A 27,996-nucleotide genomic window follows, 5' to 3' on the forward strand; every position below is an offset into this window, starting at 1 on the left:
ATCATCATCATCACTACTGTAATACTTGCAGGAAACCAAAAATAAAAGAGGAAGATTTGAAGAAACCATATTTTTCTAAAGTTGATATGCTTCATGGTGATCTATGGTTATTATTACATGGTCTTGGAGTGAACTCAGAGTGTAACTGTTGTAGTACCTGAGTGTTCAAATTAGTACTTTTTTAGTTACTACAAAACAGCAGCAAAGAACCCTACAAATGAAGAATGCGTGATGGCCATGGCCAAATCAGAACCAACCATCTCCTACCCAGTTAGTAACAGAATTATGAAGACTGGTTTTTTTAACATATACTTGTCCCTGGAGAACTGGTGAGGTATCAGAAAGTGTCCCAAGGCTGCAGGCATAGGAAATACGTTCCTATGAAATAGGAACTGAATACTGGGAATGCCACAAAATGTTTTCCCTTTTTCACAGGTGTGACATCCAGATGTCATGCTCTGGTTACCCAACCCCTGTGTATAAAGTATTTTGCACTAGGGTGTCTTGGTGATCGCAGTGTTTGAGATGATGGGTTAGATGCCAGCCACATAAACACTGCTCTTAGGATCTGAATGTTACATTTTGTTCCTCCACACTTTCAGGTTGGCTTTTGAGTTGAGGAAAAAAAAAAAAGATAAACTTGTGGGAGGCCACAGGTGAGGAACCTTAAAACTAAAGCAGTAATTTCCCATTTTATTTCCCCAGATGGTCCAAACTAGCTGTGATTTTTTGATTTTTTTTTAGTAATTCCTAGCTCCATGCAAAATACAGGAGAGCAGTGTTTGAAATGCAACTCTGTCAGTTTCTAGAGGAAAGATATAAGATTATTCATTCATAGTTGTTAAAACTATCTCCTTTGAGTCATTTTGTCTGAGGATTAAATTCTTTTTTTTTTTTTTTTTTTTTTTGCTATTTGTGATATTTTTTCATTCATGTGTTTAACATTTTGGATTTCCACATTCATAAATAGCAGCAAATCTAAACAAACATGGAAAAAAGCAAGTCTGAAGCTCTGGCTTTTATGACCATGCAAAGAGAAATTCACATTCAAAATCAACATTTAAATAATGGCACAGATGCATACAAGCAGGGAAATAGATAGCTACAATGGAAATGTGCCACATGCCTCAGAACACATAACCACAACAGGGTGTCTCTTTTATGACTTCCTTAATGCACTGCAATATGTCTAGATATCAAAGGACATATGGTATATTTTCCCTTTAATTGCACATTTCTTTGCTCTTGTGAGTTACTCACAACCTTAACATTATTTAATTGTAATTTAGATGCATAAATCTCAGTCATCATCAAGAGTTTCAAATGCAAATATGTTTCAATGAAATCTTACTTCCACCTCTATTCCAACTTTTGTCAGTGTAGTCTTTCTTTTTTGTCGGTGTGCATTTGAGTAAGTAACAATTTTTGGAGAGAGAAGTATTCAGACAGAGAAGGATCAGTCCTTTTCCGAAAGACTTTTTCCTATGTTTCCAACTCATATTTCTTAGTAACAACTTGTTGTCTGCCACTTGTATTATCTGAATTTCCACAGAGTCATGGACATTTCCATCCACAAGAAGGAAAACAGAGAATGCTGATTCATTAACATTCTCAAATGTACATTTTAAATTTAAAAAATTTAAATGTAGTATTTATGTAGCTATATATGTAAGAAAGGGACAGCAAAAAATTTTATGGTAGCACCACTTGCTTAAAAACTTTAATGACTGCAGGTCTTGGTATGAAAGTTAAGAATTCTTCCTATGAGCCAGGTGTTTCTTAGACAAATCTTTTTTGGTGAGAGCACCTAATTTTCTGTACTCACTCCAACTGACAGCAACACACCCATTTTCTTTGCTATAGTAAGGATGGATGATAGCTCAGGATCTACTGCTAACAGATAGGATAGTGGTGAATTTAAGCCTATTTTTCAGAGTAGACTACTTTTTCATCTTGAAATTTAAAAAATAAAGGAGGTGTTTATCTAGGCTTTTTGTAACATCAACAATACCATCAGGTAACAGAGCAGATCCTAAAGAAGAAGGGTCTTTCAGTAGATGAAAAAGGAAGATGGCAAAAGGAAAAAAATGCAATTTTTGGTTTAGTATTTCTTTACCAACTGAACTTGGTGATCTCATAACTATTTTGGGATTTTCTACATGCCCAGTCTCTGTGTTAATTCATCATGTGGCAACATGAAGCTTGCACTTTAAGGTCTGCCTGTGTAAATGGTTGATGCTCAAGTTCTGTTTATTTAAAACCCAGCAACTTGTTATCAAAATACACAACAATATCTGGTTTTTAGGATAAATGGTGCTTTTGGCTTCCTAAAAGGGATAATGCTAACAGAATAAATTTGTCTTGAATTTATTCTGCCAGCTTCTTACCTGATTCCCCCCCCACACACACACAGAATTTGGTAATTTCTATTCTGTATTGGCTATTGTATGGAATAGTAATAAAAAGTAGCACCTGAAATGCAAGCCTGTATGTTCCAGTATAAAATGAAGTTCTCAAACAGCACTGCACACTACAAGGATATTGGTGGCTCTGCCATATTCCAGAGGGGCAATAACAAACCCCCAAAAAATCATTGGGATGCTAAACTTTTATTCTACTACTTGTCATTTTAGTCTGCAAATATAAATATTTAGAATAAAGAAGCTCACAGCAGGTTCAGCGGTTTGCACTAATGGGAGTAAGTGCAATATCTGCAGTTAGAAAATCTTTCCATGTCCTGATTTTATTCTTCAAAAGGGAATCTCCAGCTACTAGGAACATATGCTATAAATAAAAAATAGCAGAACATCTAATCTAAGCCTCCTTAGAGCTGCAAATTCCTCAAGTATTCTTAGAGGTTAATATTTTATTCCATGGCACAGAAGCAAAGTGCTACAGTTCACTAACTTCTTCAGTTCCTGAAAGCTGAAAGCAACGTTCAAAAGACAAACATGAGAAGACACTGCCAAGACATACTGAAGAAAAGGCAGCAGTGATCTTGAAGATCACTGAAACTTCATATCTGGTAAAAGGCAACACATTTGCAGTGGAAAGTTATAGTGTTCTTCTGGGGACTCTTACTTCTGCATCATCTGCATCATCTCCAGCATCTGCCTTCTGAAGTACAGAGGAGATGGCTGAACAATTAGAGGGCAGGACTTCCACCTTGTCACAATTCCAATCAACTCCTGAGGGGAAAGAGAAAGTGCAGGTTATGTTGAGTGTAATTTCCTTTCAGAGACTCTGATCCCATGAGGTAAAGAAGACTCCCCTAATTCTGCTGGCAATGCTCTTTCCAGTGCTGTCCAAGATGCTCTTGCCCTCTGTGGCAAGGGCACGTTGTTGGCTTACAACCACCTTGTCCACCAGGACTCCCAGGTACTTCCTGCAGTCATCTCTCAGCATGAGCTGGTTCATGGGGTTGGTTCTCCCCAGGTGCAGGACTTTGCTCTACCCTTTGTTGAACTTCGTATGGTTCATGTTTGACTGTTTCTTCAATCCACGGAGGTTATCCAAGATCAATGTGTATCAACAACTCTCACTCCTGGAATATCTGTGAACTTGTTGAGGATCCAATTCCCTGCTGTAATTCAGGTCAGTAATGAAGAAGTTGAGCATCATTGGCCCCAGCAGTGACTCCTGAGATGCATCACTGTTGACTGACCCCAGCTGGACTCCGTGCTGCTGATCCCAACTCCGTGAGACTAACGGTTCAACAAATGTTCAGTACACCTCACTGTACATTTCTTTAGTCTGTGCTCCATCGGCTTGCCTATGAGACTGTTGTGGGAGGTAATGTCTAAAGACTTAACTAAAGCTGACACTATTAAAATACCCCTCTCTGCTCAGACAGTATTTCTGTATTATTCCTCTAGATCGCCTGTCCTTACCAGCCTCTGGTAAACTGCATTTTATGTTTGGATTTTGTCAGGAGCTCCTTGCTCATGTTCATCTATGCAGACCCCTTGCATCTCTGCATGTGTGTTTCTTTTCAAGAAGGAGCAAAAAGGAGGGAGGGAAGATGCTTTGTGTGAGTACAGTCTGTAAAAGAGGGTCCCAAGGCAGAGAAAAACAGGAAAAACAAGAGAAAACATAGAAAAAAATAGTATCTATGTTGATTTCTATTATGGATGTAACAATGCTTTTTACCACTCTCTTTTCCTTTTATTCAGCATGAAATTTTAAAGCATGACTCTCATGCAAAAAGATACTTTAAAAAAGTGTTATCCCATAATTGAAATATATCCTTTTCCAATTAAAATAGCAATATATCTTACTATTAAGTCAGTCTGGAAATCAAGTTGAGTTTGCTGTCGCTATCAGTAAGAAAATTTGTAAGTTAAAAGACTAATTAGAAGCCTTGCTGATGGGAATGTGGGCCATAATAATAACTTAGGCCTCTTTTATGTTGATTCTATAAGAATAAGAAAGTTTTTTCCCTAGACTATAACCTTCATTATTAAATAGTACTAGTCTTAGAGTAATGACAAAATGCGGTTTTGTGCAATTTTCTAGATACATCACAGTCTAGCTATTAGTATGTATATATTTATGAAGGAATAAGTACTATTGCTCAAATAAATTCATTACCCCATTTTGCTCTTTGCTACTCATAAGTGCTCTATTCTTCCTTAGTCATTCCAAGTGAGCCTTTGATTCTGCCATCCATGATGCATCATTTTACCATGTTGATTTAGCTAGTGGGAATAATTCAGTTTGGGATAATTATCTTTTGTAGGACTCAATATTTATGTATCTATTGAAAATACTATGCATGGATTTTATTTTTCTTTGTCTTTCTCAGAATTCCTCATAGTACTTGGTCAGCATCAACTTGGAAGGTTCATTAGAGATGGTAAATTTTAAGCCATGAATGAAGAGAAAGGAAACAAAAAAAACTTGCTCTCTGGAGAAAGGAAACAAAAAAAACTTGAATTCATCAGAAATTATGACAAAGACAGCCAAGTGGAAGAGAGAATGATAAAATCTGGTGAGGATAAGCAGATTAAACCTTCTATGTTTATTGATATTTATTGGTTTAGACCTAATTTTTCTAAGCAATGTAAAGAATTTTATGGCTAGAACAAAGGACAAAATTTTAGTGGACTGACATGTAACATGAAACTGTTTATAAAACCTCTTTGCTGGCATATTTTAAAATAGAAGTTTTATGAGCTGTAAAACAACTATAATTGATGGCTAGATTATATGTACCTATTGATTTGGACTTTTGAAAAGAGCAAATATTTTATATTAGAAGTATGAAATCATAGCCTGTTATTCTTCTTAAATGACCAAAATATCAGCTGATGTCTTTTAAAATAATACATCCTTTTCTACATTTGTGCAGGTAATATTTTAGCTTGTGTGTACTTTATATAAAATACTCACAAAAATTGCAAAGTTTTACGTTGGTTGTGATACACCATAGCTCTGATCTTAGGTAAATGATAAGGAGAATATTTTCATAAGAAAGTTGGGTAAAAAAGGGATGAGTTTTGTATGTAGTGTACTAAAAGAGATTCTTTTTCTTGAGTGCTGGATACATTTCTGCAAGGAAAGAACTATATGTGTTCCTGTAAGCCCTCTTTTACATCAATTCAGTAGGAGAGTATCTTTGAGGAAGACTGACTAAGCAAGGGAGAGGTTGCTTATGTTGTATTTCAATCATGCTTGAGATGTTCAGCTCAAAATCCTTTAGGATCAGTTTATCACTGATCCTATCATTCATTTAATTTCTTCAGTCCATTGTCAGATCTGACATGGTGCTGGTCAGTTTTCCTTTTTATTTATTTGCATCTTCTAAGAAAAAGGCTTTATGAGGGGAAGTGCTGAGCCTCAAATAACTGAGAAAGCAACAGAGTTCTTATCTGCTCTTGAGATGTTGACTAACTTTCATTCCATTAGTCTCTCTCAGAACTTTTCAAAGCAGCAGCTGCCCCTTCCCCTTCCCCTTCCCCTTCCCCTTTCCCTTTCCCTTCCCCTTTCCCTTTCCCTTCCCCTTCCTTCCACTTCTCATAAATCTCTGTAGTGCATCTGCCTTCAAAACTCATCCCCACCAAAATACTTATGACACCAGTGACAGTGTTTAAGTTGCAGTCTGGTATTACCTTACAGATAAGTAAACCTCACAGCAAGCTTTTACCAAAATTCTTGTTTTTCCTTCAGTCCCCTCTACACTCACTTGTGTTCCCGCTCTGTCTCCTGTGCCATCACTTTTACTTGTCTGATCATGTAGCGAGATGTTTAAGGAAGTTAAATTGGCAGAAAACCAATTGTCTTTCTTTAAAAGCGCTTTTCTGCCTGATCAGTTTCACAGATTGGGAGCAGATGAGTTTCAATATCAAAGCAAGGGAAAATTATTCCAGGGCAGAAGAGTGGAGCAGCTTTAACCTTCTTTGTCAGCAGTTAACGTTTAGAAGATTGTAGCCATGACTACACCTATAAACAGTGAATATAATGCGAATACTACTCACCACATTGATCTGTGCTGACTAGTTATCTGCCTGGGCTCTCATGTCTGTAACCACCCTATTTCCTTTCTTTTCTACTTGGTTATAAGCCTTTTGTCTAGGAGCTGCCTATCTCTACTGTTTTTGTAAACCACAACTTTTGCAACTTCAAAACTTTTCAGAATTTTTCCTTTTTAACAGGTGTCAGACATTATTATTATTTCTAATTTGGGGAGGATGACACAGCCTCCAGATAACTGTTTGCCAATGTCCTTGTGAAAAGGCTTATTATTACAACATCTCCTCTGCATAACATAAATAAATATTTGGATAAGAAAAATTTATCCTTACTTCACAGGATGGAATTTGAGGGCTGTGTTTGGTATATGAAAACAAAAATGTTACCAAACTTCAAGAGGAAAGAAGTGTGAGGATAATGTGTGCACTGGTTGATCACACCTGTTTGGCTTTTGCAGGTATTGTTACCAGTTACTGCACCACAGTATGTTGCCTTGCAGGTATATGGTACGTAGGAGACCTTTAAAATTAAATTTATGAATATTGAATATATGAAGATAATTGAATAACTTGAATAAAATTGAATTATGAAGATAATTTAATAACTATGAATTTATGAAGAATATTGTGAAGATGGACACTGTGGTTTGGGACGTTAGAACTAGGACATGAAGGCTTCTACACAACTGTTTTGAATATGACCAAGGGATTCTTATGGGGCCAGTGGGAATCATTTTGATTTTTTGATTTTGCAAAATTAGTGGTCCTTTTTTTTTTTTTTTAATCATCTTTTAGGTGTCTGTTTGCATCTTTTTATTAGGAGCAAGCCACTTGGATAGCAGAAGTTGCTCTTTACTAATTCCAATGGCAATAGGCAGACTGAAAGGGACAGGAAATGCTAACGTACAGATAAAATTCATCAAAACAGATGAGGAGGATATTGGAAATATTTCTGGAGACTTGGAACTCAACTTTGGGCTTAAATCTCTGCTGCTGTCCTTCTCCCCTGCCCGAGCTGCTGCCTCTTGACAAGTCCATCTCTTAAAAGAGACCCCTCTTCCAAACATAAATAAGCCAGCGCTTTAGAACATTTGCCACCACAAGGAATATTTTTCTTCAGATGAGAACTGAATGAAGGCAAAACTGCATGGAAGCTCAGCAGACAGTTAGCAGAACTACCTAGAGCATGCATATCATCCCCCTGTACAGTTCCATGGCACCCCTAAAACAACTGGTCATTGCCACCTGGCACCTCAAGGCAAAGGTCTTACCCCAGGCTGTGCTCTGCCACTGTCACTTCTGTGCTAGCCTTGCTGCCTGGCTGGGGTGTGGTAAACCAGGCTGCAAGCCCTGCAGGGCAGAGAGATAAGCCAGGAAAACCAGAGAAGGCTTCTTGCAGTGTCTCACCCAGGCCAGGTGAGAGACACAGACTTGGAAGAAAAGGCAATTCAAAGAGTAAAGCCACAGCACTGACTTAGATTAGTCTAAATATTAGTGTGTGCTACTGGGTGGTGGCACTTCTTCCTCCTGCCTCTGCTCTGTCCTACTCTGTCCTAAGCATTGTCATCTTCTCCCTGGTACCCTTTCTGATGCTGCTTTGGAGCCCTTGTCAGTTGACTCAGCTCACCAACCTCCCAGGAAAAAAAAAAAAAACAAACAAAAAAACCCAAAACAAAACAAAACAAAAAAAAAAAAACCAACCAAAAAACCCTTCACTTTCTTGTTGCATTGTTTCAGTGGGCAGCCAAATGTATCCCGTACCTGTGAGAGAAAGGAAGTGTGAAGGAAGTAGTTGCGGGAGGAGATTTAACATTCCTTTTTTGGGGGTCAGACCATTATGATTATGCAGACCTGACTGCTGGTGCCACAATAGTGATTGAAAGCACCGTAGCCTGACTCTTGAGGGTCCAGCCACAGCAGAATACATCACACACTGTGTTGTAACTTTAGTAGATAAAGTTTGACACTTTTGGGTTTCTGCTTAAAAGTGTCAGATAATGGTGAGTATCATGAAGAGGTATGGAAGCTGGCTGAGGAAATCCTCTGGCTAAAGGAATAGTCACACCTGACAGCAGCTGGTGTTGTCCATACTTTGTACTCAGTCCATCAAGTATTTACCACTGTAATCCAGTGGAGTAATTTCATTGCTGAATTTGTGCTTAGTAGATTCTGAAAGCTCTTACAGTGCCTGAGCTGATGGGGTGCCTCTTCACTAGTGAACAAAACTGCTGAAGACCAAGTTTTGTCCTTGAGCCCGTTTTCAAACCAGAATCTCCTTGCCTCCAGAATGGATCAGCTGTGCCTTGGCTGCAGGTTCCCAATGTGTGCCAGAGACCATTGAAGAAATAGAGATGAGCATGCTCCAGTGCCTGATGACCTTTCTGTTCTGGTATAGGTATAGCTAAGGCAGCTGCAAGTTGCTGCACTGGATTTGTCTCCCCAGTGCACAGTGGGTGTCCACCTTCACTGATCAGTTTTAATTAGTTCTCTTTGGTGAGACTTAGTAGGAGAAGAGGAGGGAGGAAAATAGTGCATCAGCACATTTTGTAATTGCTTCCATTCTTTGGTTATGAATAAATCGGAACAATTTTTCTTTAGAATTAAAACTCCTCCAGACCTTTAAGAGTATGTGCCTTGGTGAAGGCAAAATCAAGGGCCTTTGGCTTTGAGGCAAAGGACTGAAGGACATAAGTATCCTTAAAAGGCTTACATTAATTTTATATATGTTCTGTGTATTTCATTAATTTCCCTGCTTTTGTCCACCAATGAAATAAAAAATATCAAGGTTGAATTGTGCTAATCACTTCTGTGTTGACCTATCATTATTTCCAAGTGGGTAGTTTTATTACATAAGTACTTCTCATTACTGTGTTGATATGCCAGCTTTATCAATTTATCAATTTTGCCAATTTTCTTTAATCCCTTAATGTTATTGATGCTTTGAAGTAGTTGCTAGAACTGGTAAGTAAGTATACACTTTGTGTTGTCTCTACTTAAGAACCTTGGTGTGGAAAGTTGCTTTCTGATAATTTGCCAGGTGGTAGCCATTATTGCTGTTACTATTATCTCTCTCTTGATTCCTTTTTGCTCAGAGATTTGGGCACTTAACTTGGAGATTATGGACAAAAGGTAATGGCGAATCCTAATTCCTTATTTTCTCCTTTCTTAAGTACTGCATGTTTGTTTGTGTGGTTTTATTTTTCCCAAGGTAAGCATAGAGTAGCATAGTTACTTACCAATGCAAGTGGTGGTGTTTAACTTTGCAGTCTTCTACTGATCTATACTCTGATGTGCCCATCACACCTCCTTGGCTCCCTGTCCTTCTGGGACCTGCCTGTACTTTCCTCTTATTCCTTAGTTTTTTCCTCAAGAGTACAGTTAATTGGATTACTTTTCACGTTCTCTGCTTAATTCCCAAAAGAGAGAAAGCAGGGAAGCCCTTGCCCCATCTGCTTTTCCCATCCTCTGAATAGACTTTTTTTTTTCCACACTGTAAACAGTGCAGAACACCATTCTTGCCATTCTGATTTTAGTTTTTAAAAATGATGATGTATGATGCTTGTCTTCAGGATGGGTGAGCGTGTGTTGGCAGCTGGATCACCAGGGATACCATTTATTGAAAAATCATGGCACAGGTGAAAATGGTTGTAATAAGTTCTTCAGTAAACCTGGGTGAAGCTTCTGTCCACCTTCTGCCCCTCTTCTAAATGAACAAATGCTACTGGCATTTTTTAGTGCTATTATATTAGTATATTTTTTTATTATTAAACTTCAGGGTGGGAAAGATAATAATTGAACCACTACAAATATCTATTCTCTAGATAATGTAAGAAAAGAAAACACAGCACTAGAAGCTGGTCTTGCACATTAGACCATGTGAGGACAATCTTCAATTCAGTAGGAAGCTGATAGTGATTTAGATGCCAATGAAACTGGGAAAAGTTTGGAATTCCATTTGTGAGAAACCCCGTGCATGCCTTCTTTTCTTCTCTAATGTAAATAAGTATGTACCAAACTTTGCAGCTCTTTCAAATAGAACTTCTTGTCTGTTTTTGCAAAAAAACCCTGCCTAACTCAGCCATGACATTCCTAAAATGCTGAATATAGATCTACATGGGTTAGTGAAATAGTCTGCATCCCAGCTTACTCGGAATGCTTCTACCCATGGACAGAATTTGAGTTCCTTCAACTGTTGCTCACAGGAGTGTGTTAAAGGATTTAAGTTTTTGTGCTTTCCATAGCTGTTGATCAGAGGAGATTTTGGCAAACAAGTTGCCAAAGAAAAAGACATGTGGCATAAAAATAGTTGAGAACTGCTGCTCTCATATACTTATATTTCTATATATCCTAAGATGAAGTACTGGAACATTATCAGAGTCTAACTACAAGCTGCAAGGGGAAATGGTTGACCTGGCAGACAGAAAAGTTGTGCACTACATGTTGCATAGTGACTGTGAGGGAGTCCCTTTGCAAAATGTACGTGAGCCTTTCTAAGATCAATTTAAGCAGGTAAGTTCATGTATGTTGTGGTGAGATTGGCAACTTCCCTTCTGTCATCTGCAATTGGTGGCAATGCTATAGCTGAGTAAGAGTTTTTGGACAGAAATACCCCAAAGTTGCTCCAGGCATTCAAAAGACACCATCAATAGCTAAGAAGCCATCCAGTACTAAGTGCATGCCAAAAGCTTTCAAGAAAAGCCTGGGCCTCTTTCCTTCATGAAAATGCAAAATACTTGGTAAATGTACTTGTTTTAATGATTTCATTGTATGCTACACTGTGAAATCTGGTGGAAAAAACATTGAACTTGCAATGATAAGGAGAAACCAACCATCCCAGGTATGCATTAATAACTCTATAGGAAACAATTATATAAATGGTATGCAAAATCTTCTCACAAAAATTATTCCAGGTGACACCTGTGCATTCAACTTGATGTATGAAATCTCCCCTAACATCTGGTGGTACAATGTTAGGTGACTTTTGTAGTGTCTCTGTAGATTGATAGAGCTGGGAGCTATAATGGTTGCTGCTGATTTATAATAGTGTAAGACACTGTTGGGAGCATTTCATGCAGGAAGCAGTGTAAGAAGGTGTATGGCAACATGCTACTTGTGGGGGTTGTCTAAGACATTATCATTGGCTTTGAAAATGATGAAAATTGAAGCAGTGTTTTATGCTATAGTGATCCTTACCACAGAGTTTCTGACATTTTGTTGTCCCTTTGTACCTAAATAGCTTCTGTTTCCATCACAGGTTGAAGATACTGGCTATATTATGTATAAAAAATTTTGCATTAAAATATCATCAGAATGCAGAATTCTCATTTTTCATAATAGTTACTGTAATACTACCTCTATAAAGTACTGCCAGCAGGTTAAAGGAAGACAAACTCTCTTCCCTGCTCAGCACTGGTGAGGACACACCTGGAGTGCTGTATTCCAGTCTGGGTTCCCCAGTACAAGAGAGACATGGATGTACTGGAAAGAGTCCAGCAAAGGGCCCCAAGGATGATGAAAGGACTGGAGCATCTCACCTGTGAGGAAAGGTTGAGAGTGTTGGGACTGCTCAGCCTGGAAAAGAGAAGGCTCATGGAGATAAATATCTATAAATATCTGATGGGAGGGTACGAAGAGGACAGCGCCAGTGGTGTTCAGTGACAAGACTGGAAGTAACAGGCTTAAATTGAAGCACAGGAAGTGATGTTGAACATCAGGATTATTTATTTATTTATTTACAATGAGGATGATGGAGCACCAGAGGGTATTGTCTGTCTCCAGGTATTCAGCTTGAATAACAAATTTTAATGAGTGTGTACTTTGAAATTCAGTATACAATTCCTCTCTCCCAGTATGATACAGTAAGTGACTGTGATTTGGATGTTTCAGAAACAGCACAGAAAAAATAGGGGAGGGAACAATAGGGGAGGGAACAATATGTAAATGCATTTTCCCAAATGTTTAGATAGGGCAAACAATTTGCTTTGCATTAATGCTTTTGAAATTAGACTCATTTTTCAGTTTTAACATTTGTTCAAAGTTTAAAATACCCCTCTTTCCCCCTTCAAATATGAGAACAATGGGAGGGAAGGAAGAGGAAGGGAAAAAAATCTCAATCTTTTTATTAATGACCAAAAGGAAAAAAAAGATAAATACAGGTATTCTTTTCAGGCACGTTTTGATCAAGTAAACCAGCTTCTTTTAATTATCTATGGAACGAAAACAAGGAAAAAAGATTGCAGTTCCAGGTTCAGAAATCATTAGCTTTCTATGCTTTTATGCTCTTTGTGAACCAAAATATGAATTCCCAGTGGAAGACCAGCAGTTCAGCTAAAAAACATGCACCTGCTTAATCTGAGACATTATATGCTAGCATAGAGAAAGTGGAAATATAACACACCTCTTCAGCAATAGTCTCCTACAATGTGATACTTGTGAGGATAAAGGAAAAATAGATTGGAGCATCAGAAATGGAAATCCAGAGCATTAATAATTTTGTTTTACTCAGATTTTTAATGCAAAAGAAACTGAAATGCAAGTTAGAGAAGCAGAGAAGGGAAAAATATCTAAGTGACAGAACAATTATGACAGCATAATGTTTTTGAAGCCCTAAGAGGTACTAATTGTCCACAGTGCACAGATTTGCTGAATTGAACTTGTTTCTGTCTAAGCTGAGTTTTGTGTTTTTCCTGAAACATGATGGAGCTAGGGTTGTGCTACTTCCGATATGCTTGAGCTGTGTAAAAAGAGGCTTTTTTCCCTCACACATATATTTCCCACAAAAGATTACTGATATGTTTTACAGAAGCTGATGATTGGCCTGGGTTAGTGGTGGTACATGATATGTAAAATCTGTCAGAACATCTTTTTTCCTCCTTTTTTATTTTAATTTTTGCAAATGGGCTAATTACTGCTCAGTGGTACTATGAGTCCAGTAAAGATCTTATTTGTGTTCTGTTTCATTTACTAAGTGTTGCAATACTGTACATTATTCATGAGCAATATCAATAAATAAATAAAATAGCAATGTCACCTTACACAATGCTGTATTATTATAGGCCACTGCAGCGTGAGTGATAAAACTCTTTTCTTTGAGTGAGTTTTACTGGATAGCAAGTGGTATCCAGTATAATTTCATAGTATAATTCTGTAATTCTTAGCATATTAAGTCTGAGATCAATTGGTTTTATTCTGTGTTCTGTTGTGAATATATTTGTGCCCAATGGCTAAGGTTTAATTTGTTCATCTCTTTTGTAGAGGCATTTTTACTGCACCTGTTTCCTGTTACTGTTTATTTTCAGTTCCTCACGGCTATCACTCATGCCCATTCTTCTGTTCTTTCTTCCTTTGTTCACTTTGTTTTCTGATCTATCTTTCTCACTTAGAGCAAAGCGTGTGAGATGCATGTGCTTTCTAGACCTTCCCACCTCACCAGGTCACTTCCAGCTGAACATGAGCCAGCTGTGCCCAGGTGGCCAAGAACGGCACCCTGGCCTGTATCAGGAGTAGTGTGGCCAGCAGGACCAGGGCAGTGATTGTCCCCCTGTACTCAGCACTGGTGAGGCTGCACCTCAAATCCTGTGTTCAGTTCTGGGCCCCTCACAACAAGAAGGACATGGACGTGTTGGGTCACGTCTAGAAAAGGACAATGAAGCTGGGGAAGGGCCTGGAGCACAAGTTGTTTGAGGAATGGCTACGGGAGTTGCTGGGAGAAGAGGAGGTTGAGGGATGAGTCTCTTCTCCCAAGTAACAAGTGATGGGACAAGAGGAAATGGCATCAGATTGTGCAGGGGAAGCTTAGATTGGAGATTCGGAAAAATTCCTTCACTGAAAGGGCTGCTGAGCATTGGAACAGGCTGCCCAGGGAAGTGGTTCAGTCATAATCCCTGGAGGTATTGAAACAATCTGTACGTGTGGTACTGAGGGACAAGGTTTAGTGATGGACTTGGCAGTGCAGGGTAATGGTTGGACTTGATGATCTTGGTGGTCTTCTCCAACATAAATGTATCTATGTATAATGACTCTGTGATGTAGGTTGGGGTTCCTCAAATCAGCTGGCACTGCAGGTGCACAGCCAGACAGGAATTTTTCTGCTGGGACTTCACATGCCTCACTGTTAGCTCTCTTGCTATTAGTAGCTCAGTATAGTCAACCAAGCTTTATGTCATGTAACAGTATAAAAATATATGCCCAATTTTTTTTATTATACCTTCCTGTGTTATTTTAAATGTTTTATAAGGTTTTAAAACTGCAAGGTATTATACCTCATGTAACAAAGACTTTGATTTATTCAAATCTGTATATACATTGTGACCTGAATATCCAAAAGAGGTACCTCCATGAAAAGATCATCAGTCAAGACAAAAACCAGGGCAGACTATCTCTGACTATAAACAAACAAACAAACAAATCTACTGAAATTGCAACCAAAATGCAGGTGTGTTTACTGCTGACATTAAATAGCTATCTGTGATTTTACTTTGTTTTCATTAGTAAATATATACATGTTTACAACTTTCATTCCCCTTACTTAGTCTTTTTGCTCATGTATTATATTCCTGAATTTCCAAATAAGAGAATATAAAACTTTTGTAAAAAGAATCATGGACAAAAAAAAAAAACCAAAAAAACAAACCTTGAAGCATACTAAATAGATTTGATAGGATTATAGGAAGCTGAAACCATATTGCTGTATGTGAAACTGGCTTAACACCTAAGGACTTAAAAAGGTCCATCTTTGGAAGAGTTAAGGCTTGGTGTGTGGATAAAAATTTTGGAGGGCAAGTGGCTTTATGGAGGGTGGTTTGTGTTTTAAATATGCTATTTGAAAGCCTCCAGAAAGTTTAGAACAGCACAGACTGATTCAGTGTGCACTGTGAAGGTCTCAGCTGTTGGAAACAGGTTATGCAAAGCAATTACAGGCAGTATCTATCTAACCTAATAGCTCCTGGAAAGGAAATCTGAGCTGCTGTTTGCTGTAATGCTTTCTTGTGCCTGGAAGGTAAAGAAAGGACATCTATATGAATGTCAGATGCACCCATTCATGGGTTATTTGAAGTAGTAAAGCAGGTCAGTTTGCCAAGGCCGGGTCTTCATGGAAGACACAGTTACATGGTTAGATGCATCTTCAGCTGGCTTTGGAAAGCAATTACCATGTTTAGCAGTATCCCTTAGATAAGGTCTAGTGGGAAAAAAAGAGCATAGACAAGAATGATGACTTAATTGAGAGTTTTTCAATGCTTGGTTTTTGGATTTTTTGGGGTGGTTTTTTTTTTTTTTTTGATGGTGACATTTACCCAAGAGAATAGAGATTTTTAAAAACCCCAAATCTCCAGGAAATGACAAAAGTAACTTCCTTACATGTGCTGTAACCTCTTCAGTTATGAAAACAGCTTTCAAGTTCCAGATCCTTTGTTCATTTTTATTCTGAATGACTTTTTGTATTTCTCTTAACTATGTTAATAAAGAGTGCATACTGACCTCTGTTTAATGATGACACATTTCCAGTGTGGGAAAAGGACTCTTATTTCCTGTGCAGTTTCATACAATGATGGGTGCCCTCTGCTTTTTTTGGAGAGGATACTTCTGGCACTTTAACTTTTTTTTTTTTTTCCCTCTTTATTGCAATTGTGTTATGCCTTTTCTTGTAATGCATTCCATATTGCTTCCTTCGCTCCTTGATTTGTGTATTTTTTTCTCTCACTATGCTGTATTTTCTATTTCTCATTTTCACACACTGCTTTGCAGCTTTGGTGCATACACTTCTGTTGTCTTTAGCTGTTTCTTTTTGCCTCTTTCAGATGCACTTTCATTGCTGAGCATTTGCATGGGGTCTCAGAGATTCCCTCTAAAGTTCAATGGCTGAAAGAAGATAAAAACTTAGCTTTAAGCAAGAAGCCAACTCCATTCTTCTTGAAGTCCAAGAATAATAAACATGATGCCTTGCTTTGCATCCTCATCCCTTCTGCCATCAGTCACTGCTGGCCTTCGCTGAAATTGAAGAATCCCTCTCTCCTGGTCTCTGTGCATCCTTTGGCATGTAGGAGGTAACTCACTGTACCCTGGTTGTTACTTTATGTGCGTAACACAGCTTCATATGTGTAAGAAGTGATGTAATTTGGTCCAACTTGGCAGAGCTGTAGAAAGCACAGAGGATGCTCTCTCTTACGTTACCGCCTCTTATTTTTCAACATCTTCTTAGCTTGTTCTGACACTTGGAAACTCTGACCATTGTTGCTGCCACCTCTTTGAGATTTTGGGTTCATTTGTTCTGGAAGAGAGTAGGCATGGCAAGAGGTGAGCAATTTCTCTTCTCTGTTTCTGTTGCTGCTGACAGCAATATAAAGCACTAATGCTGTGGAATCAAGCAAAGTTGTTACTCAAAATGGCCAAAAAGAGGAGTCTTTACCTTTCTTGCCTACATTTCTATCTGAAAAAACATAGTTGCAAGGGAAGTTTAATACAAGAATAATTTTTTTTTTCTCCTAATATTTTTTGGACTTCGAGTTTTTTGTACCGCTTTCATGAACCATACGATAGGCCCTGTATTTTGTAATTGCTTATGTTGTGCTCAGTTTGGGTAGTTATAAGCAATACTCCTTAAATTTTATGCATAAAATAAAGCATGTGCATTAATATGCTTCAGAACGTACTGAAATTTAATCTAGACTCGGCTACAATACACAACGAGCTCAAAGCAGAATTACTGAAGGTCATGCTGAGTTCCATATCACAGTTGCAAAACCTTTCTATTATATTCTAAAATTTGTTTTTAGAGCTGTGTCGTGTGTATTCTGTCAGCATCACCCTTGCTTTACAAGGGGGACTGAGTTCCACGTCCTCACTCAGCCTTTCTTCAAGTCGAGCCCCGGGCACGAAGGTCAAACGGGACAACGCTGTCCCCTTCATCCATACAGATCCGCGCTGGCCTCGCCGCCTCGGTCTGTCAGCAAGTTCCCATCACGACACGATGAACTCTCACACTTGCCGGAGCCGCTCCTGTTTTGAATGGAAGCCCAAGGGCACCTGCAGCCCAGGTACAGCCGGGGGTGGTCTGGCGCAGGTAGGCGGGCCGGAGGCTGGCAGGGCGGGAGGAGCAGCTCCGCGGTTCTGCCGCGGCCACCCACGCCTCGCCCCCATCCCGGGGCTCCGGGCGCGTCCCCCTCCGCCCGCCCGGACTCTCTTCGCTGCCGCCAACTTCAACGCGCCACGGCCGCTGGAGTCCGCATGGCTCCATAAACACGGGCGGGCTGAAAGGGGCGGCGGGGCCGGGCCGGGCGCCGCCGCAGTAGGACGCGCTGGCGGCATCGGACCGCCCTTCTTCCCTCCTCCCATCCCTCCCTCCCTCCCGCCGCCGGCAGGGGAGGCCGGGCCGGCCGGGCCCACGTGCGCGGCGCCCGGGAGCCGGAGGAGCGGCGCTGCCATGTGTTTCCGCGGGCGAGCCGCCGGCCGGGGCACCGCCTGAGCGCCCCCCGCCCGCGATGCTGCGGGGCGCCGCGGGGCTCTGCGCGACGCGGCCGCCCCCCGTCCCCCCGCCGCCTCCTCCTCCATGAGCGCCTCGGCGGCCCCCGTCAGGCTGATGCCCGGCGGGCACCCGGAGCAGGCGGCCGCCAGCGCCCCAGCCGCGGGCTCGGCGCCCGAGCGGGGCAGCCACGCCGCCGCTGTGCCCGGCGGCCCCGCTGCCGCCCCGCCGCGTCCCGCGGGGACCCCGGCGGTGAGGGGGGCCGCTCCCGGCGTCCCGCGGCCGGTGGCGCCCAAGGGGCCGCCCACGGCCGCCCTCCAGTTGCCGGCCAACTTGCAGCTGCCCCCAGGTGAGTGATCCCTCCCGGGCTGCCCCAGCTGCGGGCATGTCCCGTGTCGCGACTTAGCCGGCGTGTCGCGGTCGTCGCTGCCGGGGGGGCGGTGGGCAGGACGGAGCCCGCCGCGCTGCCCTTGCTGCTGGGGACGAGCCGTGGCGAAGGACGGCGGGGGTGGGGGTGATGTAGTGGCGGTGCGTGTTTCGGGCTGCTTGTCTGCCCCAAACTTTTGGGAACCGGCGTGTGCGTCTGCCTTGCGGGCATGGGCACTGAGACCAGACTCAGTCGGGTAGCCCTGGGGATGCTTACAGCCTGTCTGGAGGATGAATCTGGAAGTCTCTGGATAAAGGCAACTTCTTACTTTGGTGGATAGCACGAAGAGCAGAAGTAACCAAAAACTCAGCTAAGTTGCCCTTATATGTGACTTGAAAAAGACTGCTCGAGGCTTTAGTGGAACTTGGATGAAGGAGTATCTCGGGGAGGGGGTGTGAGCGTGGGCTGGCGGCTGCAGAGCGGCTCCGTAACTTACGGAGGGGTCAGGCCCCCCGCACTCGCCTCCGACCGGGCGGTCCCGCGGGAATTTTTGTCACTGGCACAACCAGGCCGATGCGACTGTTCACGGAACAAAATACTGCCGTGCCTAAAGAGGACAGAGTTGATATTACGTGTTGCTCCTTGAAACCCTTTTTTTCTATAAACCCTCTGTGTGAAACATCAGGGTTCGGAGAGATACTGCCCTTATAGATGTGCTTCCTATAGCAGCAGTGAAAATAAAGTAGGAATTGCTCAATGCTGATACAGACATCTAAATACTTGGATAGCAACAGAGGATTAGCCAGAGCTTCCACCTGCACCTTTCTCTTAAGAGGAAGAAGATGCTGTTGGTTCTGAACTTCCCACTTCTCCCTGTTGGGCTGTATTTAAGTGCTTTAAAATAAAAATGGGACTTTGCTTCCAGTAGTTTTGGTCTCGCTCTGTTGAGACCCCAAGATATGTAATGATTTCACTGCTATTTGATGCTATAATTATTTCCTGCCAGGACAGCTCTGCTGTTGGAGCATCTGTTGCAATTACTTTCAGGCTGGATATTGCTGAAAAGGATGACTGGCTTTACAGTAATCCCTGTGCTGGTAGTGCATATTTGGTTTTTTTTCTTTCCTCATTTTAAAAAAAATCTCAGTGTCTTTAATAAAAGACATGCACCTCCCAAGAAAATATATAATGCTAATTAAAAAAAAAAAAAAAAGTCTTTAGTCAGTCAGTTTCACTATAGATTTCCCAGCACTCATGATGCTGTAATGTCTGGGTAACAGCAGTCAAGGATGAGTTTAAATCCTTGCCAACTTTCCTCTGAAATGAACCACAATGGAAATAAATTAGCTTCTTGTAGCAGGGCTTCCCAGGTATTCAGGTTTTTTATCTAATACTTTTGCTTTCTGGAATGTATTGATGTTGAGTTAAACCCTTTCTGTGAAGGTGGATGATCATGTGAGTTACCTGTGGTTTGGGAACTTCAGGTTAGCAAAGCTTGCAGGTTTTTTATAGCAGTTTTGGTTTGATTGCATTCAGGTATAAGTGTTGAATGTTGTCTGATTTGTATTGTGGTAGGAAGCAGATGTCACAAAAGTAGTATTACCCCTCAGTTGCATCAGATTGTTTTCCTTGCTCCTGGGACAATGCAGTCTTTGTATCAGAAGTTCAGAGGTGCTGGTACTCTGCAGCATTGTAAATAAGAATAACTGTATGGCCTTCAGTGCTTCAGAAGAAACTAGACGTCAGATTTCAAATGGATCAATGTTTCAGGGAAACTTGTCTATGTAATTGTTGCAAGCTTATATAAAAATGCATTCTGTCTTGTAAAGATGTTAGTATTTTACTTCTGTCTTCTAGGTGGCTTCAATTTTTAATTAATAATAAAAAATGCAAGATAGATAGCATTAAAGCTACAAGAGTTAGCAGCATTAAAAAAAAGGAAGTGGAATAAACCACCAAATTCCTAGGCTTGAAAAGTTTTTTATTTCAAATAAACTGCCAAATCTAGCCATACAGGATAAAATACAGAATGGAGAATGCACTTAGGTTTAAAATCATGGCATTCATCTTTTGTGGCACCTGTTAAGAAAAATGCATGCAGAAAACATCCTTCCCTTGAGTTTCAAAGGGGCGTATTTGAGGTGGCTTGTTCTCAGGAAGGCTGGACAGCACTGCCCTTATTGGTCATGCTGAGTTATGAGCTGCTTGTGGCCTGGAGTGGGCATTGCTTCCATGGAGCTGCAGTCTGGGGAAGGAAGGGCACCAGCAGAGCTGTGTTTGCCTCTGTGACCTGGAGGGCAGTGGAGGTTCATGGAAAACTGGTATATGCTGTTCTTTCTCTTCTGTCTCTATCTCCCCATTCCTCTTGCTCAGAATAAAGCCAGGAATTGGGAAAAGCAGATGACTAGATAATGGCTTACTCCTTGTGTCCCTGAGCGCAGGTTGCCCATCTGCCAAGTGCCTCTTTTTGTCTGATTGCCCAGGAAAGACAACTGTGCTTTACGAGTTCTCTTGGTCTTGAAGGACTCAGGCTTGCTCATGGTCACCCTCCTATGATTTCCTCTACAAAGTGCTGGTTTTCAGCGGGGCAGCCAGCTGTCAGAGCAGTGCTGCCGATACCCAAGGCCATCCTCCCGCTCCAGTCCATCCCTGGCTGACCACCACTGGAGGTTTGAGCACTCACCAGGACTCAGTTGATCAGACTTCAGGGGTGGGTTTGGTCTTCTTACTGTGCGTACCATCAGCTCTCAGACTCAATGGTCAGGCTATGTCCTCCCACATGAAGGGAATTTGATCTACTTGAGGGACCTTTCCTCAGTTGCCCTCTTTGCTGACAAGAGCAGCGAGGCTAGCAGCATTTCAGAAGCTTTGCACGTAGCGGTCTGGGTCTGCAGAGAGCAGAGCGGCATGGTGAGTACGGCGCTGCCTCAGTGCTGAGCTCCATGTGGCCTGTGCTGATGCGAACAAACCTGCAAAAGTCTCATGTCATGGACCATCTGCTTAACAAGATATTGTGTCCTTGGTTAACCTGAGCTTAATGGGGAGGAGGAATGGATGGGCTGTGCTATTAAACAGGAGGAAATAATTGGGAAGGGAGAGACAAGGGCCATGACAAATGTCTGTAGTTCACCTTAGTGTCTTTGGGCCCCACACTGCTTTGGAGAAGTGGAGGGTAGAAAAAGAGCATAAAAAAACCAAAAAGAACGTTTTTTCTTGCTTTTGTTTACTTTTCTTGAACTTAGGCTTTTGTCACTTCTGTGTCTGTGTTTTCAGTCTATCCCTGGCCCTGGAATGCTCATTACAAGCAGGTGTTGAAGGGACAATTAGTAGATAAATCTGCTTCTCTGCTGATGGGATGAAAAAGTACAGAACTGAACCAGATGCCAGGGATCCTCCACTGTTACCTTCAGTTTGCTTAGAGCAGGAAAATTCTTTGAAAACCTCACCTCATGCCACGCAGGGCTGTGGCAGCAGCTGCCATCACTCTCCACTGTAGCATTCGTTTCCTCTGGTGTGTGTATTTCTATTTTATGCTTTCCATTACTGCTAACACCAGTGGGGCTGAGCAAGCATGGTGTCAGCAAAGAAAAGATGCCCTGAGCGTGCTGTAATTTCACTAGCAGTGTGGTGCAAGGCATGGTCTCCGTGTAAGGTTTCCTTTGCACCTGACTTTAGAGGGGAACAGCAGCAAGTTCTGCTTCCTGGTTTCTGTTTGCAGCTCAGTTGTCTTTGCTTGGATGTTTTGCCTTGTCTGTGGCAGGTTTTCCACTGCCTGCAGCTTATCTAGGTTGATAGTGGGTAACTTCAGAAAGCACAGCCGCTGTTTGTGTCAGGTGTCTGGGCTGTGTGGTGTGAAGCAGGCAGGCAGCATGTGGACTCCTGTGGGTGGGAAGGAGAGAACTGGTGTAGGTATTCCAAAACTGCAATGGGATGGTATGGAGCCCGGTTTTGTCGAGTTTCTCCTAATTGTCTGTAGAACCTACGGTAGGTAACCTGAAGAGGTAAGGGCTGATAAACATATGGATGTTGCTGCCTTCTGCTTTCGAAGTTGACCTAATACATCTTGTGCAGAGTGCTGTGAATCTCCCTCATCATGTTCTAGTTGTTTTTCAGTGATAAAACCACATGAGGAATTTGATATTTTCATATATTTGTATCTGGTCCGTTGCTTTAGAATAGGAGGGAAGGCTGATTTTAAAATACTTCCTAATTTATATTATGTTTGAGTAGGAGTAGGCTATCTAAAGATTTCTTGTTTCAACAGGCAGAAAACTGTAGAATTTTCTTTAACGTATGCAGTTTCTGGATGTTGATAAGCCCATGAAGTCTGAGCGTAGTATTTGTGGTTAGACCAGTAGGGGCTAAATAATCGGTGCTTGTAACTTTTTTTACCCCAATAACATCCTCTGTTTAGTAGGCTTCTGGGGATAGATTCTCTGCAAACTTCTCTATTCACATTAGATGACACTGATCAGCTTTTTTTTTTTTTTTCTGAGGAGGGCTGAGCAATGCTTTGGAGGGCTAGAAGAACTAAGTCAAACTTAGATAATAGTGAGGAAATGTGTTATGTTGTAACTAGTTGAAATTTCAGCTGCACTGTAGGACTTGATTTTGCTTTCAGGACTGAGTGTGTCTAGCAAAATATGCCTTCATATGATTTAATGCACAGCACTATGGGAATTAAGATTTAACTCTTGGCAGAAGATGTAAAGCTAATGTCTAGATATATTGTTTTCCAACACACACACACACACAAAAAGACGCATTCTGAATACTGAAGCATGGAAATACGATGCTCAGTAAAATTAATGTTAAATGCTGTTCAGATTTTACTATTGATTGGAGTGTTTTGCAAAGACTTACAGCTAGTTTGGTGAATAGTAAACTTTTTTTAATCCTTAGAAGAGAGAAAACGTGAGCATGATCTGTGTTGCTTGTGCAGTATTTAAAGGACCTTTCAGCTTGTAGCAGTAAAAAATAGCATCATCCACACAAGTGACAGCTGGATGAAGCACTAATTATGTTTCAGTATTCTTTTTCCCAAAGATGCTGATAAAACCTAGGTAAGTTCATGTGCTGTTATTTTGAGTAACCATTCCAAGTTTTTAAAGTCATTTTAGAGAACCAGGTATTTGTTATGCCACTTGATTGGAGTCTGTGCTGTGCCTAGTGAGTAGGATTGTATTTACAGATATGTGTATATGCTACTTTTGATGTAAATTGCAACACTTCTGATAACTATCAAAGATGAATAATTAGTACTGCATTAACCATTTAGACAAAAGCAAAGGCACATAGTTTTTTTAGAATTCTCTTTGCATGAAGCGATTTTTCTGAAAATTGTCAGAAGAAAACCAGGTATAATTTGCAAAATGGAGAAGATCACCGTAGATGTTTTTAAGTTTCTTACTATTCAGTTTGTCAGGATTAAGGTCTGCTCTGCCATCTGGGTCACCTTTAGAGCAAAGTCCACTAACAGATCTTTTCCACCAGTGTCTTGAGGAAATAGTCTCTGATTCCAACTGAAGTGGGGTAACGGCAATAGATGGAAGATCCTTGTTGCTAATGAGCAAATCTAAGGTCTGTTAAGGCTGGAGAACTGGTGAAGCTCAGTGATCTTACTGTGCCGTAAGAGCAGTCCAATGATTTTATAACACTTAATTTTCATAGCTTGCATTTGCAGACTTCTTCCAGTGCACACTTCCAGTTTGGTGGAGGCAGAGGAGATGCTTTCATTAGTACTGGCTGCTCCTAGGAGTTGCCTGGGAAATCAGAGTTCCTTGGGTGGATGTCCTGGCTAGATAACAACTGGGTGAAACAGGTTGGCACAGCACCTGTAGACTTTCCCACGCAGTTTGCCCAGTGGCAGTTGCCACCTGTTCCCAGTGGAGTCCTGGAAGCCAGGTCCAGCTGACTAGTGGGTGGTGCATACCAGGCAGTCTCAGTGGGGCAGCCAGTGTTCTCTGTTGAAGGGGATTAGTGCACTCAGACCACCTTTATACATAGCTGGCATACTAGGCACTTGATAAATATTACACATTTTCCAGTGACAGTTTCTACAATATCTGTGTAGACAGAAGTTAATGCTTCCCATGAAGGTTTTGCTGTCTTCTGCAATAATTTTTGTTTGCTCCATCACACTTAGAGCAAGGTGGCAATCAGTGTTAAAATTCAGTGTTGATCCCTTGTTTGCAAGTGAAAAACCATCCAGCCGAGGAGTGAATTTGCACTTTCGTAAGTGGAATTCAGCTTTCTTCTGGTCCTCAAGTGAGCAATGAGGAAACAAATGTCACATTGTAAAATTAATCTGAATTAACTGACCTCTTACTTAAGGGAAACAAAGCTTTAAAGGGGACTGATCTTGTCCTTTGTTAAAACACCAATGATGTTTTCAGCAACTCTTGGTTTAAAATTAAGATTTTTAGTTCAACATTTCAGCTTCAGATTTCTCTGTAACAGCTAAATGGCTTTTCCAGAAATGTAAGTACAGGGTGTTGGCATACCTTCTGGTCCTTAGAAAGCTGTCTGCTGCATATATATATGGCTGCACTGTGCCAAACATATAACTTGCTATTTGAAGAATTTCACTCCAGTGAATACTAGGAGTACACAAGAGGTTGTGGTGTAGAGACTCAGTGCTTCTTTCAGTGCAGTAGGAATTGTCTTGAGAGTAAGGAAGTGTCACTTTGCTCCTTTGCGGTACTATTTCACTGCCATCAGCTGAGTCCCCAGCAAATATTTGAAACTCCTGTATGAGGTAATTTTGGTCCCGGAGAATGCTCAAATCAGATCATCTTCACTGCAGACAGTCCTAGAACTGTCTGATAGGAAAGCAACCAAGCCTCAAGGTGCAAAGTTGCAAACCACAAAGATGCGATGGGGAAATGCTGATGGGAAATTATCCCAGTTGCTGAAAGGCGTGGCCCGAGGACAAGAGCTAGATGCTATCACAATATCAAATAAGCCTCTGCCTTGTGGTACACAGTGTTGGCTGGGAATCCCTGATGCCTACACACAATAAAAACAAGACCTCTTGGGATTCAAGGGTAATAAATACACTCTGAATCCAAATAGAAACAGTAGTGTCATCTTCTAGCAATGCTCAGAAAACCTATTGGTTGGGTTGTTTATTGTTGGTTGTACAATTATGCTTTTGCTTCAGAGTTCTACTATAACTGTAAAATTATGTGGATATAAATGTATTCTCAAGGAAAGAAGCTCATCTGTATGTGCAGTCGAGGAGAACTCTTTTAGCGCTGAAATGTGGGCCTGTATTCTGTGAAAAGGCATCAGAAAATGTGAAAACGATGGGGGCCCAGTTGCTAGACTGTTAAACAGATATCCATCTGGGCACCAAAATTCACTGATGAGCAGCTAGTCTCCAACAGCTCAGATAAGACTTGCTGGTTGAGCAGTGTGTGAAACTTGGCTTCAGATTTTTGCAGTTTTAGCACTTCATGTCTAGTTCCTGGAGAAAGGGAGGGAGAGGGGACTTTGCTTACATCTTTAGAAATATGTGTGGTGTCCATTATTCCAGACTGTTTTAAACAATAGGATACCAGAGTCTGCTCCATCCTGCCTTGAAGAGATGTCATCATCCCTTTCCTGGCCCTCTATGCTTGGAAAGCCTCTGTCTGCACTGGCTATCTCAGGAGCTTGTGCCTGCTGTTAGCACAGAAAGATGCTTAGCTAGAGAAAGATTTGAGTTACTGGGGGCAAAGGCTGGGACTGTAGGACTGTAAACCCCTCGAGCTGTTAGTGTGTACATGGTGGTTGTTTAAAACACTGCTCATAGCAGCCCAGACAGTGTGGGAAATGTTAATGCTGGTGGAACTGTGCTGTCAGCTGGACAGTGATGTCTGCAAGGAAAGCTGGTCACTGGCTTTGAAAAGGTGTGATGTCAGACATCAGCCTTGAAAGTTGTGTTCCAGAGTCTACATGAATCTGCAATGCAGACTGTGCAGTTAGCAAAGATGCCACCAATATCTTTAAAGAGTTTACAGGTATAACATTGTCTATGGACTGTGTTCTGTAGCATGGACGCATATGGGGATTATGCCCTTTGAATTTTTCTCCTGACATGGAAATTAATGATTTCCTTATCCACAGGCAGAGCAAGGTGTCTTTCATTGGAATTCAAAATCTGACATTTCATTGTGACTCTGTAATATCTGCATGCTAGGCACTGGTCCTGAGCCATTGCTATGAAGATCCATAAGTTTAGAAGCTTCCCTGGAACAAAGGGAATGAGCACAGACGGTGATTTCTGAGAAATGTAATTACTTCGTTTCTGAAAAAAAATGTGAATGGAATTAATTGGTTGAGGGCCTGGATGTGTGGTGAGTGATTCTGGATGCTGCAATAGCAATGCTTGATTGTGGGTTGGCCATTTCTGAATTCTTATATCAGCTAGAATTGACTTCCAAAGGTTGGAATGATTTGCTGTATGGAGTAAAATGTTTTGTGGCTGTAGTGTAGATGCTAAACAACTTATCTTGACCCATATAGTGTAGATGAGCCCTCTGCCCTTTTTATCTGGGAAATATGATAACAATCATAGGTGTTTTTCCCAAGAAAAGCCTAAACCAGGCAATCTTTGTGACTTCACAGAAGATCTGTAGTCTGAAGTCAATTGCATTCAAAAGTAGAAGTTAAGAGATCATTATTGAGAGCCTGTGATGAGGTAACTTGGTGTAGCCTCTAGACCACTGTTGTAGCTTCATTCCTGAAACAGTGATGCATGGCTAGGTGTTGCCTCCAAATTGGGCTGTTGTCCTTGTTTCTTCATCTCCACTACAGAGTTTGCATGGACATCTAGGAAAACACAGAGCCTGAGTGAGGTTCATAGGGAGTAAGTAGTTCTCCTGCATGCACTACAGACCAAACTTCATCTGAAAACATTACAACCCCTTCATATTAGAAGGATTATGTCAATCATGTAGAAGTTAAGTTACTGTCTTCCAGTATTTCATTAACACTTTGTGCCTATTTAGCACTCTTTTTCGGCTAACCTACTGACATAATGCACCTTGATAGAATCACTGCTGCAACAGTCGACATCTCTAATAATGCCCTCTTTTGGTCTGTCTTCTTCAGTCCTGTAATGTATTTTTTAAAACTTCTAAGTGGCCTATTCTGTGGGGCTCAGTAAATGGAATTTAAGAGGAAAAAACAGGCTTTTTTTCCTAAAGAATGGCTGTAGAGAGAGAAACTGTGTGTTCTCCTGTTGCATGGATTAGTAGTATTTCGTATGTTATTTTCCAAGATTTGAATTATCCTAAATAGTCAAAGAAACTTAAAACCAGTATTCCTTTTTAATTGCCACTTAGTTTCCTATTAAAACATCCCCTTTAAAGCTTGGTCTTAGCTTGAAATAACTTCCTTAAGAGCTATTGCTTTGTTTTGAATGGTTCAGTGAAAGAATGGGATTTGTTTAAGAGCAGAGACCTCTGACACATTACTGTTGTTTTAAAACATTTTTGTTGTTTAGTTACTGATTTGAGACCTGGAAGTTCCCGTTTAGCCTTGTTTTTATAATTGGGTTGAAGTGTGCTTTACTAAGATTGGCAACATACGTGATGCAGGCGCTCTTTGTTTCGAAATAAGCTAAATTTACCCTTCTATGAAGAGAGCTTCTATGACTTGTGTTCTCTTAAATGAGCTTGGTCTCATTGTGGTTTGTTTTAGCTTGTATTTTATAG

General features: G+C 41.1%; 1 protein-coding gene across 2 annotated transcripts in view; it reads left to right on the plus strand.

Moving 5' to 3' along the window:
* Window positions 1–17,734: 17,734 nt before the first annotated feature.
* TAF4B (TATA-box binding protein associated factor 4b) overlaps window positions 17,735–27,996 on the plus strand; it is a 71,187-nt gene continuing 60,925 nt past the window's right edge. Inside the window, exon 1 of one of the 2 annotated variants that reach the window (XM_030266113.4) lies at window positions 17,735–18,277. In XM_030266113.4, the coding sequence (XP_030121973.4) occupies window positions 18,016–18,277 (262 nt within the window). In that variant the 5' untranslated portion in view covers window positions 17,735–18,015. The remainder of the gene's footprint in view (window positions 18,278–27,996) is intronic. The other variant, XM_030266114.4, reaches the window with a different exon arrangement.

Source organism: Taeniopygia guttata, chromosome 2 (genome assembly GCF_048771995.1).
Source record: "Taeniopygia guttata chromosome 2, bTaeGut7.mat, whole genome shotgun sequence".
NCBI lineage: Eukaryota > Metazoa > Chordata > Aves > Passeriformes > Estrildidae > Taeniopygia > Taeniopygia guttata.